This window comes from Camelus ferus, chromosome 10 (assembly GCF_009834535.1).
Source record: "Camelus ferus isolate YT-003-E chromosome 10, BCGSAC_Cfer_1.0, whole genome shotgun sequence".
NCBI classification, from domain to species: Eukaryota; Metazoa; Chordata; class Mammalia; order Artiodactyla; family Camelidae; genus Camelus; species Camelus ferus.
Window position 1 is genome coordinate 58,382,694 of NC_045705.1, and position 16,186 is coordinate 58,398,879.

General features: G+C 44.4%; 1 protein-coding gene across 4 annotated transcripts in view; it reads right to left on the reverse strand.

Annotated features, from left to right (window-relative positions):
• The window catches only part of FAM168A (family with sequence similarity 168 member A), a 154,875-nt gene that overhangs the window by 5,995 nt on the left and 132,694 nt on the right, over positions 1-16,186 (reverse strand). For 2 of the 4 annotated variants that reach the window (XM_032489328.1, XM_032489327.1), the window contains 5 exons: positions 15,196-15,222; positions 10,081-10,206; positions 3,077-3,219; positions 1,993-2,167; positions 528-658 (listed from right to left, as the gene is read on the reverse strand). In XM_032489328.1, the coding sequence (XP_032345219.1) occupies positions 546-658; positions 1,993-2,167; positions 3,077-3,219; positions 10,081-10,206; positions 15,196-15,222 (584 nt within the window). In that variant the 3' untranslated portion in view covers positions 528-545. The remainder of the gene's footprint in view (positions 1-527; positions 659-1,992; positions 2,168-3,076; positions 3,220-10,080; positions 10,207-15,195; positions 15,223-16,186) is intronic. The other 2 variants (XM_032489330.1, XM_032489329.1) reach the window with 2 other exon arrangements.

Below are 16,186 nucleotides of genomic sequence, written 5' to 3' on the forward strand. Positions count from 1 at the left end.
CTGGAGCCCTGCAGTTCACTGGCACTGCCTCAGGAGCTGATGAAAGCAGTAAGGAAGCTGCTGGAGGGGGTTGGCCCAAGGTCTCTGCCTGGCCCTAGTCAGAGCCAACATCTGATTGAGGTAAAATTTCATTGGAAGAATGGGGCCCACAGTTAAGAGAACTCTGAAGACTACACAGTAAAGAGCACAGAATTTAGTCCGAGATGACTGGAGTTCAAGTCCCAGCTTAGTTTTTACTGGTTAAGTGATGGTGAACTATGATTTATCTGTAAAATAGAGCTAGTGATCCTTATTACACAGAGCTACTGCTACTGGAAGGATCATGGGAAAACATATGTATAGTATCTAGTTTATATAGAAAGTGACAGCTATAATTAAGAGTGATATCACTGAACATGGAGCAGGAAAGTAACCGGTAACTGCCACCTACTTCCTGCTGACACCTATGCTTCAGATCAAGCCAGGGGCTTTGAAGTAGTTCTGCTATTTAGTCACCCTCCTACCTCTCCACCCCGGGCCCCACTCACTTGGATGGGCTGCAGGCTTTACCAGTGCGGGGGCACATAGCTGTACGCAGGGGTCCCTTGGGCCCTGTATGTTGGCATGGAGACAGGGTGTGCCCCAATCGCAGTGTGCTGGGGTGCAGTCAGCAGGGTACCTGAGCATCCAAAGAGAAAAGTAAACCTGGTGAGCCGTCCCCAGCCTGGGATGAAGAGGATGAAGCCATGGTCTTTCACACAGCTGCTCCCCGCCCACTCAGGAGCTGCTGCCCACCCCTCCCCACCTTGCTAGGCGTCATCTCCTAAAGAAAAGCTTTCCTGATGCTCCAGGACAGTCACCCACTCTTCTTCACTGACCTCCTTTCATTCTTCATATTGCACAAACATCAAGCTGAGTGGTGATTGTTGCTTTATGTGATTGTATTCCCACTAATCTAGCTGTTCCTACAGGCAGGGCTCTATTCTCAACTATCGGTATTTGGTTCCCAGGATCCAAACAACAAGGCTGGCACTGAGCAGATATTAAATAGCTTGCTGACCTGATCTGGCACTGAGAGGCCTCAACACATCCTACAGTAGTGGCAAAATAAAATCCCAGCTCCCATCTGCCCACTCAAACCCCTTGAACTCTCTTCCCTCAGAAAGAGATTCAGTGGATTCTTTGAAAGTTGGGTCTCTAAAGGTTATGCTTTGCCCTCTTGTCCTCTCATGCTCTTCTTTTAAATGTCAACTCATCTGAAGACTTCCCTTAACCTGCTCTGGCATCACCCTCCACCCTCATGCTTCCTGAAGCACAGGGCTTCCGGAGTAAGCCAGAAATGGAGGAACATCCTCCTTGAGTCCTGCCTCTCTCAAATCTTACAATTAATTATTGGACAGGTCCTTAAGCTCCTGCCTGCTAAATAACATTGCCCTATGCCCTCCTTTCTGGAACCCTGGTGCTACCAGAGTCCTAGCATCATCATCTCTCCTCTGAACTACAGCCTCCCCACTGACTTACCTATTTCCAGTCTCTCTCTATCTAAGCCTGCCTCCACCTTGCACCAGAGAATGATTAAACCTAATCCCATCTCTCTGCCTAAATCCCTTTGCTAGCTCCCCATTACCTAAAGGTATTCAAGCCTCTTCCCCACTTTATCTCTGACGACTGCTGCAGCCACCCTTCCAACTCTATGCCCCTGTTTTCTAAGTGATTTAGACTATTTCCAGCCTGTGAATGTGCCTTACGCATGTTCTTTGCAGCTGATTTGCTCTTCCCTCTTTCATCTCTCTGGTTGGCCTCTGTTCACCCTTTAAGGTTTAGCTCAATATGCCCTCCTTGGTGAAACCTTCCTCATCCCTGTGGACAGGTTTAGAGGATCCTTCCTCTGGGTTCCTAGAACCCCCAGGCACAGGATTTTACATGCTATGCTACAGGCAATTCCATGACTGTGTTCTCCACTCTGTCCTGAGTTCCTGCAGGAGGGGAATGGACAAATGATGCTATCCTTACCTGCTGACATTGCCATGGTGGTGCCAGCCACCATGCCCATGGCCACGCCGTTGGTCCTCGGGGCAGCGACAGGCGCCGGGTAGATGGCAGAGGGAATGCTGTTGGGCTGGACAACCGTGGTGTGGTGGATGACATGGGGCTGGGCAGCATACACCGGCTGTGTGTAGTAGGCTCCCTGGGGGAAAAGAGGCTGAGGTCACACAGGCTTTTGGAGAGGTGGGGCAGATGTGGAGAGGAGGAGGGGGGACTGGAGGAGGGCCCTGAGGGATGGGGTCAGAGTAACACAGGACCAGGGACACAAGTCTGGGCCCCAGCAAGAGATCTGCTATGTCTTACTATGTGACTGTGGACGGTTCAGTGCTGGGCTCCTATTCTGATCTGAAAAATAAGACTCAAACGTTATTCTGCCTTGCCCTTAGGGCTGCTATGATGATCTACTAACTCCTTATACCCACTCCTTAATCCCAAGTTTAGTATTTTAAAATGTTTATCCTACTGTAACATGCTTCTATAAGCTGCCTAAAATACAAAGGCAAGGACCACAATCAATGAGTGAAGAGGGTTGTGGATGGGGCTGGTGAACTTCAGAGCACTATGTGTATACACATGAAAGATTACTAGTGGGAGTATCATACTGGTGTGAATGCTGCCATTTTACATATTGGGAAAATGTCATAAATGCAGAGCATCTCCCCAGATGTCTCATATCTATTTCCCTTTAGGCAAAAAGGCAGAGGATGGAAACACTGGTCTGAGGTGACATCCCACTGCCTGGATCACATGGCTGCTTCCTGCTGCCACTGCCCACAGGTCTGCTGACCTTTGGGCAGAGATGGGGGCCCTCAATCATCTTAACCCACAGCTTCTCAAATGTTTCTACTGAATGATAAAAAGAACCTTAGAATGTGGACTGAGGTAGAGTGAGGGAGTATGTAGACTGCAGGGATACTGTTTCAACAACAGTGACAGCTGGTCAGAGCCATGAACTCTCTTTCCGTCTCTTCTTCACCCACCTCCACCCCACCCAGGTTGGTGGCTCCTTTACCTGAAGAAGAGGTGGGTCCAGGTTTCCACGTGTACTTACCTGGGCATACAGATTCTGCTGGGGGTAGGCACTTCTGATTGGATACATGGCCGTCTGATAGGGGTTGGGTGATGGGGAGTAGGGGGGTGGAGCAGTATTACTCTGGGTCGGTGGGACCTTGTATGGTGTCCCCGCAGTATACCCTGTATCAAGGCAATAAGAGAGACTTCCAATTAGTTGGCAGAACAGCATCGCTGGAAGGCAGCAGGTCCCAGTCACGGCTCCCCAGACAAGCATGGGCTGAATTCAGGCTGGAAACACAGATGAGAACAGACAGAACAGGGCTCCACTCAGAGAGCCCTGGCCCCAGAGGCAGCTCCCTCAGTCCTGGTGCACAGGGCTGCATGTGTGATTCTGGCATCTTTTATTTCTTTAGGCCTTACGGCTCTGATCTATAAAATAAGAGGCTGGAACCAGATGATCTCTTTAGGAGCCCTTGCAGCTTGGACAGTCTGGGATTCTCACGGACAGTGCCATGAGAGAGGCAGGTGCGCACAGATGGGAGACCCTCAGCCTGCTCGCTCTATACTGCACTCTCTTCTTGCTTTTCTGTCTCTTCACTCAGCACCCCAGGGTATCTTCTGGGGCTGTTTTTGTCTTTCTGTCTTGCTTTCCCTCTTACTCTCTTTTACTTTTTTCCTTATATCTCTCTCCCTTTTTGGACTGGACTGCCCTCCACCATGTTCCCCACTCCCCTCCTGTCAAGCTTTAAGGTGAAAACTTCATACAAAACACCATTCAGAGATCCTTGTTTTCTGAGATGCTGAAAAATTTTGCTCTACAGAGCTGGCTTCCCCTCCCCTCCTGGGGGTTGGGGAAGGGTCACCTCTGACTGAAGGACTGAAGTCAGAGGTCAAAAAGATTTCACATTGACCTGGAACCCAGGCCATGTCAGTACCTCAGCAGGGTGGACCGAAGCTGGGGTTGAGAAGTCAGGCCCCAGGAAGTTCACAATCGGCCAATCAAACAAACTGTGCTGCCTTTGAATCTTCTGGAAAGGAGTCAGATCCTAAGTTCAAAGAAAAACCTGAAACATGTATCACTCAGGAACAAGACTGTGTCCTGACAGAATCAGGAAATGGAGTGATTCTATGGAATTCAAGTGATCATCAAGTAGCCCCAACTCTCTCACTCTATACAAGGGGATCCTGAGGTTCAGAAATCACAAATCATTTTAGGAACATTGCCTTCTTTCCGAGTTAAAGGGATAGTGGCAGAGGACCTTGGCTTTGGATCCCTAATAGGGTACTGTAGGAGCTTCTTCCCTGTGGTCCTCATCTTGGCTTAGTTTGGCTGACACATCACTGATCACTGAACCTCTCTTGGCCTCACGTCTTTCACCTACAAGAGGCTTGCCAAGGACCCTTTCAGTTACATGGAACTGTTTTTGCAAGAAGAAATCGGGGGTAGAGTGAAGAGGCTGCTTTACTAGGAAAGAAGAGGATTGGGCTTTCCTTCAATTTGCTGTGACTATTGCCACATCTTTGGGCCTTAGTTTTCTATTTTGTAAAATTGGAAGGCTAAGAATGAGCATCTCTTCCTGAACTAAAATTCAGTTGTTCTAAAGATCCTGGATCTCTGCTTCCCTAACCCTAAGTTAAAGCAAGCTGCCATATGGTCACAGCTTTGGTTGGGCAACCCCTGCCCCTGATGAGGTACTGAGAAGGATATGAGAGCTGCTGTTTAGTCACCACAAAAGGCACCACCAAAAAGTTGTCCTGTCCTCTCCCCTGGAATCATGTCATTTACACCTTTCCACCTGTAGACATACGGTTTGTTCCATGGGAAACTAGGGAAACATTTTGTGGTCAAATATGCTTGGGAAATAAGTAGCAATGGGGATGGAGTAGGAAAAAATTAATTAATTAATGAGAAGGTAGCACTAATAAGAACCAGGAACTAACTGGAAACAGAGATGTAAGTCAGCTGAGGAAGAAGTCTAGAGCAGATTCCTCCAGGCTTCTAGACTGTGGAGCTAATCCTAAAATGTGGTCACAGGAGGAGAAGCAGACACTGTGGGAAGACAGGAAGTCTAGGTTTACAGACATCTAGAAGGAGTTGTTTGAGGCACACTTCACCTTGAAGACACAGTTTACCTGTCTGTAAAACAAAAGAGATTCTCAAGATGGGTATGTCCCAACAGTATACAATGGACTATGACTCTAAGGGATCCTAACTGTTTTGCCCAAAAAGAAGAAGAGGAGGAGGAAGAGGATGAAATATAAAATAGAAATAGGTTTGTTTGTTTTTCATTCCATGACACTGAGAAGTTTTCAAATGACAGTAGGAATTGTGAATCTCCAAGACAGGGATATGCAAGAGACAATTTCCAAATTAACTTTACTACAGGATCTTTTATTCATACTGTTCACACTTAAAACATGAAAACTACTTTTTTTTTGGTGATTGCAGATTGTTTTGGTAAATCAAGTATTGCTGTAACACAGCCATGCCCATTCATTTACATATTGACTATGGCTGCTTTCCTGCTTTAATGGTAGTTATGGCAGAGACCAGAAGGCCTGAAAAGCTTAAAATACTTACTATCTGGCCCTTTACAGGAAAAGCCTGCTAACTTCTTATTTAAAGGAATAAAATAGGGTATGGGGAGTCCTGCCGGAGTGGAGGACAGGACACCCTTGAATCCTAAGATGCCTGTCTCTGAAAGCTAGATAGCACAGGGCCATGGTTATGAACAGTCTAGAGCCAGACTGACTGCTTGGGTCCAAACCCCAGCCCTGCTACTTAACAGCTGTAGAATATATCAGTTCCTCATCTATAAAATGGGGATAATAACATTACTTACTTGATAGGGTTACTGTAATAAATACATTAATTAATATGTGCAAACCCCTTAGAAGGATGCCTGACACATTAAAAGCAGTTCATAAAAGTTACCTATTATTCTTTTCTTTCTCTCACTGTATAGACAGATAGTAAGCTTCCTGTCCTGCAAGTATACAAGCAGAGACTAGTCTGAAAGACTACAGTAGATAGGAGGTCAAACTATGACAACTATGATGTGATCCAACATAAAATAGACTCCAGGATTCTAAGATTCTAAAATTTTATGGTTTAAAATGCCATGATTTTAAGATTCTTTAAAGTTAATATATGCCAACGATGCTGGCGACTTTCCTTTATGCTCCCTGAGAATATGTGCTGAAGCTTTATCCCCTGGGGAAGCCTGCACTAACCCTCTGCCACAGGGACAACCATCTTACAAAATGTTGAGATTATCCCTCTGAGGAAAATCAAAAGGCTCCAAGAGACTACAGTAAACTTTGGTTTCCACATCTAAGAATAACTTTATCTGCAAATGTTTCCTTTCTTCATGTTATAAAATGAGACACACACAAACTCAGAATACGAATCAGTAACCAAAACATGCTTGACAGCCAAAAAGATGATGCTGCAGAAGCCCTTGCTTGTTTGTCCTGACAGGTTGAGAAGGGAGAAGCAGAACGGCAGAGCTAGAAGAGAGCTTAGAGATCATTACGGCCAACACAAACATTTCCAAGATGAGATAATGAACAGATGCTGTGAGCGAGCAAGTGAGCAACTGCTCACCAAGACCCAGGACTTGATGCTCCCTCCTCTGACTACAGTGGTTGTCATGGTTGCCATTTGTGTCATGAAGTCTGCATAAACTGCCTTGGGGCTCTGTCCTGGGTTCTGTCAGTGATTCAGCTCAATTCCTTTCTCAAGGAATACCTTCACTGGACTCAATAATTATCAGGGGACCTTTCTAGTGATGATATGCTGAGTATTTCAGTGAGACTTTTATGAGAAAATCATTACAGAGGACATTCCACAACTGGCTGGTGGTCCTATCCATACCCTTTAGGATCACTAGAAATTCCCCTAGGGCTCCAGCCTGGACTACCTTGGGTATCACAAGATTCAGGGTTTATTACTTTACACACCCAAGTTTTAAAAAATCTGTTGGACTTGATGCAAACAAAACAAAACAAAAAGGACAAACCAAAACAAAAACTCATTGATTTTGCTCAAATAAACTTAGATTCAACCTACCACTGGGTTCTACCTAAGTCTTAAAGTCACAGAATTAGGACTTTGGAATGCTATACCTTAAAGACATTAGAGACTTGCATTCAACCCTCTCCAGTTCAGATGAAGCACCTGGAGCCCAGGGGGCCAGGATCTTTTCCAAAACTACACAGTACATCAGTGCAGACCTGGGCCGAGAGAGTTCAGGGCTTACCATGCCCTGGGCAGAGCTCTTTTCTTAATTATGCCTCTGCAGTCCAACCTGGCACATTTGGTATACCGGCCTTTGTGTCTTCATTTCACCAAAGGCAATATCGTTGAGAGAAAAAAGGAATTCGATCACTAGCAGACCCAGCCTTGTCTTATGAAAGAGGCTTTTTTCACGATGCTCTGTTCTTTCTCTCAGGTTCCTAACTGTAATTTTAAACTCCATCAAATAGGATAATAGAGTGTGGACATTAGCAAAATAAAAACTTTCCAGACCTCTCTTCAATCCTTGTGCACAGTCATAAATCTTTTTCAGTTGTAGAGCCCCTACCACCTTCAAAGGCATTGATCCTCACATCAAGGATGCCTTTTAGACTAATCGGTTTATTGACTATCAGATTTGTATGTCTGGACAAAGCTCTATATCTGATTCTTGCCTTGACCTCCAAGTCTCCTTGTTTGCAGCTGAACAAGAGTGCTGAATAAGTAGGAGGGAGAACTAATTACAAACAGGCTTAGCAAGTATTAGTAAAATTAAACTGAATTTGTTAAAGTGCCCTGAATCTTCTGTGGCATTAGAAGCCACAAAATCTGTGTGCTGGGAGGAACCCTGATGGGGTATGGGAGGGTCAGTCAACCCCACCTCTATTTACAAGCTGCACAAGTTCATACATTATTTGCTTACAAGAAAGAGGGGTACATCTTGGTCCTTACTAGGGACTGTGACAAACTGTGAGAGTACAGTGGGATATAGCTACTGGACATTTCAACAGAACTTCAGGAAGATTTCAACATAGTAGAAGGCAAGGTCTTCTAATACTCAGACTTTCTCACTGTGGAAAGGGGTGCCTCTGGAGGGAATGAGTGCTCCATACCTGGAGATATGTAAACTAAGGCTAGTTGACCAATTACTAGTCTGGGTAGCGAAAGGAAGCCCCTGCCTGGGTGGAGGATATTGAGCACATAGAACCAAGGTGATAGAATCAGGAACCTAAAAGCTAGAGAGAATCTTAAAGATAACCTAGTCTTGTCCCCTCATTTTACATTTGAAAAAAATAAGGTCCAAAGCATGGACATGAATTATGCAAGATTACACAGAACTAAATCTAGAACCCAACTCTTTTGGTCTTCCACTCCAGGCCTCTTTCTGTTACACTGAAGTAGGTGTGTCTATATGCACCTACCTCCATATGTGCAGGTATAAGAGAGAATATGTATGCACATGCCCATTTACATATACAACATTATAGGTATCTGGAAAAACTAACTCCCTACTGCTATCATCTCCCTCTTAAATAAGAGTAAAATTAATCTTATGAAAAAAGTCAGTAATAGAAACTTCACCCGGGGGGTGGAGGGTGGGAAGGGATAGACTGGGATTTCAAAATTGTAGAATAGATAAACAAGATTATACTGTATAGCACAGGGAAATATACACAAAACGTTATGGTAGCTCACAGAGAAAAAAATGTGACAATGAGTGTGTATATGTCCATGTATGACTGAAAAATTGTGCTGAACACTGGAATTTGACACAACATTATAAAATGATTATAAATCAATAAAAAAATGTTAAAAAAAAGAAAAGAAACTTCACCTGGGTGATACCTTTGTCTAGCTGTGCTGCTTACTAGTTGGATGGCCTTGGGCATACTACCCTTCTGAGCCTCAGCTTTCAAACCAGAATACAAATCCACTCAAATAGGACTACAGTGTATATTAAATGAGAGGGTGATTATGAAAGCATATTCTGTAAAAGGTGAGAGTCATGCTGTATAAATGTCTAAATTGATATGACATTTAGGGGCAATGATAACTAAGGAGAAAATAACATTTTGAAGAGAAGAAAAAAAATACAAGGTATTTTTCTAATTTACTTAACAGATTAAAACTTTGCTGAACCTCAGACTATCAGGCCTCTGCAACACCCTCCAAGGGTTTGTCTAGCCTCTGCTCACCACATCCAAAGACTCCTTTGGACAGCTCCAACAAAATACAAAGTTTTCCCTTATTCAGAGTCAAAATGCCACTCAGTCCTTTCTAAACACTGGTCCTCATTTTACCCAGTGGAGCTATTTTGTGTTAAAAATCAGATGTGAAGGTGAAACCACCAGTCACTCCACTGAGCCTCAAGTGAGTGTGACCAATCTGACCAGCCAGATGGTGTCCAACTCCACAAGGACTTCCTGTACGTACCTTGCTCCCACAGTGTAGCTTCCACTAGGGCAGTGTTTCTCATGAAGGGGGCAGGATGTTTAGCAATATTTAGAGACATTTTTGGTTGCCATAATGAGCACTTGCTACCGGCATCCAGTGAGTAGAGGCCAGGGATGCCACTAATCATCCTAAAATGCACAGGACAGCCCCTCCCATAGCAAGGAACTCTCTGCTCCAGGTGTCCACAGTGCCCAAACTGAGAAATCCTGTGCTAGCTGGAGAAGCCCCCTCTGTCCAAGGGTCCATAAGTCTTTAAATGTGCCCTCTGTCCTTTCCCTTGAATGCAGTAACAGTCCTTCCCTCATCAAACTCCTTGGCCAGGAGAGTACTTCGTTCTCCCTCCCTCATTGCTTTTGCCTCCCCACAAAGAGGGGTGACCTTTCCTGTATGAGGATCAAAGAGGATGATCTTTCCTGTTTGAGAAGGGCCAATTTTGGGGTAGGTAGGAGAACCTCTTAAAACAGTGTCTTATAAATGTCAGTTTTAGAAGTTCCCTTTCCTTTCTTCCTAAGAGATAAATCAGTCCCAACCAAGGGGAACAAGGAAAGGAGGAGACAGGCTGTATTTACTGAAAGCCGCAGAGGATGCTTGGTAAGTTCGGTTCTCGGTCCCGGTGTCCACTGGGAGGTGGAAGGTGCCTTCAGTGCCACAGGAAGACGAGTTCTGTGGCCAGGCCTGTTTCATCAGCAGAGTTGCTTAAGGGAAGACACAAGAATGGCATTAGGCAGAAATAAGAAGTGGGCACCACCAAACACAGACACAAAAGCAAGGGTCTTGTGCTGGACGGAAACATATAACCCAAGGGGCTCTGTTTAAACACATAGGATGGTTCAGCCTTTCTGAGATGGGTTAGTGGTTGGGAGGAGTGCTGAAGTGAACTTCCAAATGATTTGAAACTGAGGAAATCTGAGCTTATACTAATTAGGAGAGTCAGGATTTTCTACCACTACTGAAACCCTGAAAATGCTTATGAATACTGCCTTCTACTGTGACATTCTGGCTTAAGGCTCTGTGATAGTCCTTGGTCACTTTCATATTAAGATGTAGAACTTCGAGCTTTGACTGTGTATTGGGCCAGATCAACTGAGTATCCTTTTTTATGCCTGAAATCTCATCTGGAGGTGTATTTAACAAGTTGCTTTCAAAGAGAGACCCCCAAAATACTATTACCACGCGACATGAACCTTGCTGGACTACCATCTCTTCTAAGGAACTGAGTTTTGGCAGCTTAGAAGGGACAATCCCTGCTAACTCCTTTTCCTATACACCCAGCCAGGGCCAGACAGACAAACCTGTTGCACGAACTTTAAACCTCCTGCTGAGGTGCTACTGGTGCTCCACCTGAGATACTGCCTCATGAATTAGACATGATCTTTTGGACCATTAAGAAAGTAAATGTTAAACCTAGGGTAGCTGTGGAATAGAGATGAGGCCCAGTTTGAAAGAAATCTGCAGAGACTTCCCAGGCTGACTCAAAGCTCAGCTTGGGAGATTTGAAGGATGATACTTCCTACATTCTAGAAGTGGGGAGTGACTCAAAAAACTTACCTTCATGGTGTCCTCTAGGGAAGGAGAGAAGAAATAGGGTTTCAAAGGGTGGAGGGAGTGGGTCCCTAACATTTCAGATACTTCCCTTGATATACTTTCATACACTAGAAGAGAAATATTGACCCAAATGTCTACTTATGGTTAAAAGAACGATTTTAACAGTATCTTTTCCACTCAAATAAGGTCTTGGGGGAATCATGGACCTAGAGTGTTTTAAAGTATATTCGTATTGGCAACAGTAAGATATACTTCACACATTTTAACAAAGGGCTAAGGTAAGATAGGGTGGTTATGAGAAGTTTGCCTATAACCCTCTAATTCCATCAGGATAAGGATAGTCCACCTCCAGAGAGATCCCCATAACCCTGTCTGCCTCTCCAGGTAACAGGAAATGCCTCTGGTTCCTTCAGTCATGAAAGTACTAGGGCCAGAGAAGGAGGTCAAGGACTCTGCTGTTTTTGCTGAACCAGTGATAGAAGCATAGCTGTTCTGGGCTGACCCTGCACTTGCATAGATGGCCCGCAATATATACAGCAGATGCTGAGAAATGAGAAGGAGATCATGGGCAGGGAAGTGACACTAAAAGGAGAATTCTGGTTAGAAGAAATGCAGACCCAGCAGAATTCCATACAGAGTCCAGAGCCTTTGCTGGACATTAAGACATGGCTCTGCAGACAACACAGGAAGAAGGCAGTCAGTTTTAAATGATTATCTCAGGTTTCTTTTCCTGGGGGGGGGGGGGGCAGGGTTAGGATGGGGTAGTGGGGATTAATAAAGGATCCAATTAGTGTTGAAAAATCTTATGATGTCTCCAAATTTAGAACCTGCCACTCCACATGGCTGGAAAGCCCTGGTCACCCAGAACAACTACCTAAAAAGTGAAACATGTAGTTCTGAGAAGTCAGAGAGCAAGACCATGCCCTCAAGACCCCATAGGGAATCCACCAGGGAGCAGGAGGCCTGAATTTGGCTGCAGAGAATTTGGAGAATTTGGAGGCTCTGTTCTGGTCCAGTTTTTAACCCAAGTGGTGCATACTTTACCATAATTTTCATCATAAGCCAAAAAGTCTGACATTAGCCTGAAGGACTGTGTGACAATTAAAGCAAGTAAATCAAAATGAACCAAAGGGTGACTGAGGCCTACACTGCACTCAGCACTGAGGGAAGCGCCACGGTGGACAGGAACACACGTGGGTCATTGTCACCACACACAAGGTATTTATGGTCTAGCTGAGGATGCAACATAGCCACACGCCAACCAGAGAGTGAACAAGACAGCATTACATACGGTAAAATAACATTCTAGATTAACCAGGAAAGAAGCAAGTGCGACTGTGCCTATGATTATGTCTTTCCCAACTGAGCAGGTGAATAAACTATACATGTTCCTGAAGAATTGGGTATTTTCTTCTGGTTTCATTATAGAGAAATACTGGTATTTTCTATATTTCTCTGTATATACGGATACATAGTAAGTTAAATAACTATGAATATGAAGACTAAAAACAAAAAAATAAATACTAGCTGTCAACTTGACTTCCTTATTAGTCAGCTGTACCATATGATCTTCCTTATCCCTGTACAATTCTAAAGTAACCCATTCTGTTGGTGGTAGCGATTTAGAGCTCAGTTGTGAGATGAAGACAATCCAACTGGAGCTTTCAGAGGCATGCTAACAGAGGAGGCTTCTCTGACAGACATGCCTGCTCTTGGGTGCCATGAAAGGTACCAACTCCTAGAAATGTTCTATATTTTTAATAAATACAAGTGTGTAAATTTGTCAAATCTTACTGAGCTGGATACTTGAGACTACTGCACTTTATGTAGTACTGTATATATACTATTCCTCAATTTAAAGAGAGAGAGAGGGAGAGAGAGAACCCGTGGCAGTGAAGGGCCACGGCCCAGTCACAGCATGCTACCCACGTCCAAGTGCTGGGTTGTTCACTTCCCTGGATACGGGGCCCTCACGCCCTCTGACACTTAAACAATTTGTTAAGCACACTTACAGGGAGGAGAGGCAGCAAGGGACCATCATCCTGAACAATGTAGTAAGTCAGGAAATCTGAGTTCTAGCCTGGGCTGTGCCACTTATTAGCTGTGGGACCTTGGGCAAGTCACTATGCCTTTCTAAACTTCAGGTCTGTTGTCTCATAAAATGGCAATAATAATCACTCCCTTGATTGCTGCATAGTATTGATGTGAGGATCAAAAATAAAGTGTCATCCAATCTTAGAGTTTCTAATTCTGGTGTCTGTCCACACTTTTATCCCCACAGTTGTGGTCAGCTCTAATGGAAGCTCTCATCACCTCTCACCTGAATTACTGCAACTGCTTCTTCACTCTTCAGTGTTTTTTTTTTTTTTTAAACCTGCCAATTTCATTTCCAAGATACAATCAAGAGTGATATTTCTGAGACCTAAACTTAATCACAAAACCTTCTTAAAAACATTCCATGGTTCTCCACTACCTAACTCCTTGTGTGGCACTCACTCTGGTAATTTAGTCCTATGGTCTCCCTAGACTCTCCTTGTTCTCACTCTCGAGCCCTATACTACAGCCACACAAATGGTTTATTATTCCCAGACTATGCCAAAGAGCATCATTTCTCTGTATTTTTGCTTACACTACTCAGTCTTCCTGCCATGTCTTTTTCAAATGCCACCTGGTAAACATTTATTAACCCATCAATCATAAGCTGAAGACTCATTTCTACTATGAAGTCTTTATTTTCCCTACCTCTTGACCACAGCCCCCTCATGTATCCCATTTGGTTCACTATCCCAGCTCCTGTGAGTCTTAGAAGCCCCCATACTTGCTAGTTTGTCCATCTCTCCCACTAAACCGTGAGCTCCTTGAAAAGAGGAGCCTTGTCTTACTGGCCTTTAAAGGGCCAGCTTAGGGTGTGGGACAGAACATTTTGTGAAGAGAAGAGCTCCATACAGACTCTCTGGTACTTCTATTTCAGATGGTACAACAGGAGGGGTGAGGAAACAGGAGAGCGTCTCTCACTTTATGGAGTCTTCTGTCCGAGTTCATATATCCTGAGGCAAACAAAAATGACTCCCCGTAAACAATAAGAGAAACAAGCCTATAACTAGCAATATTGAAATAATAAGATTGTAAGAGGACAAGCTGTTAGCATTTAAAGGGACCTCACAGATCATCTGGAATAAAACACTTTATCTACCGCCTGGAGACATCAGCGAATTGCCCAAGATCACACAGCCCACAGCAGTGGCAAGAAGAGATTTTCACAGCTCATCTCCTAAAAGGTGCACCACACACAGATTCGATTTTCACAATCCAAATAATTCAAGGTTGTAAGTTGAGAAAGTGTGCAGAGATTTTTACAAAACACTGTCCTGAGCAGCCCAGGTGAGGGTGGTGAAAGCAGCAAGTCCCTCCTATGGTCCCTTCCTGTCTATGACAAAAAGGACCTAGTCAAGTTACACTGCTGGGACCCTCACAGGTGCCCAGAAGTTCCCGTGGTGCCTTGGGCCTGGAGTCCACACTGCCCAGAGAACCCAGCTTTGGTCCCAGGCTTATGAGCACACTTGCCCCTCACCTCTCACCATTCAGGAAAATGCGCCCCAAATGAGCCAGAGCTCAAAGTCTGGGCTAAGGGAATAGATTGTATCTAAAGTCAACCAGGTCTTCAAACATGTCAGACTGCCAATGGAGATGAAAAATCTGATCTGGGGCAGACTGGATTTTTGCATTCTTATAGTCATACTCCAAGTACTCCTCCACAGGAGCTGCCACAAAGCGAAAAGAGGAGCCATATAGGCCCAGGAATTTTTGTTCAATTGTTTGTTTGAATTCAGCAGCCACGTTAGGGTGAAGGTTTCTGACCCTAGGTCAGATGGGACCCCAGAGGTGAGGAAGGGGAGAGACGCCTTTTAGTGCCATGATCCTTCACTGCTGCCCTAGGGGACGGTTCATGTGTGTCTCCAACCCATGATTTTGCACCATCAGACATGTTCCTGCATGCTTTAGGAACTGCTGCTGAGCCACCTGGGGGAGCCCAAGCCTAGGGGATGGGATTTGGGAAGGAAAGGGGAGGGCATTTACTGTTGTTACAAAATAACACATTCATAGGCCATAATACAGATGAGGAAAAATAGCTCTCCTACCATAAGCTGAATGCAGGAACTGAAACTCTGTTGGATAGAAATGTTAGTTGAAATTACCACTAAGAATCTGTGCAAAGTAGTATACATTGCAGTTACAAAAACAATTTTTGTTTCAAAATAACAGTTTCCTCCCAGGCTACACAAGAAACAGTGAATGCAGAGAATGCAAAGTACCTCTACCCTGGAGGGTGACAGACTTGCCATCCAGGAAAGTTCATGCATCAAGTCGAGAGGCACCTCCTTGGATGCCATGACATCTTCCAGGCAGCTGACCCAGAAGCTGCCTGGAAGTGTACAAGTCCAAGCTCCTGCTCTTTGCTCATCCATGCTAAGAATAGATTTCAATTCTCCCAAGCACTGCAGAGGACTTCACACATGACAGAGGCTTTATATGCTAGAGGAGGCAAAGGTTCAGGGACAATACCAACATTTTGGGCCTCTGAAGAGCCTTCTAAAGTCCTAGAGGGCTAGGACCAATGCAGAGGCATTTCATTCCCTGAAACCTCTGGGAAAGTGTGGTGCTGCAGGAAGGGCATAGACTGTGGGTCAGATTAGCTTTGAATCCTAGTTTCACCACTTTTTAGCTGTGCAACTTTGGACAAGTTATTTAACCTTTCTGGGCAAAACTGGAGGCAAGAAGCTCTAACTCACAAGACTATGATAAAAATAAGACAAGACTTACATAGTGTTTGAACATGGCAGGTGTTCAGAAAACACAAATTCCTTTCCCACCCCTGCCCCAGGTTCATCATATGCAAAATGGGAATAATATATTTGTACTTTACAAGGCTGCTATGAAGTCAAGTGTGACAACAAATGACAATGATTTATAAAGAGATTTTTTTTTGAGGCGGTATTTCATTTTTACCTATATTAGTTATCCTATTTATCCTTTCTCATCATATTAGAGTACCATTAATATGATACATCCTTTGACCTCCGGATTCTAAAAACAACTCTGTTGGATCCTGCCTCCTGGATCCTTGGAGTC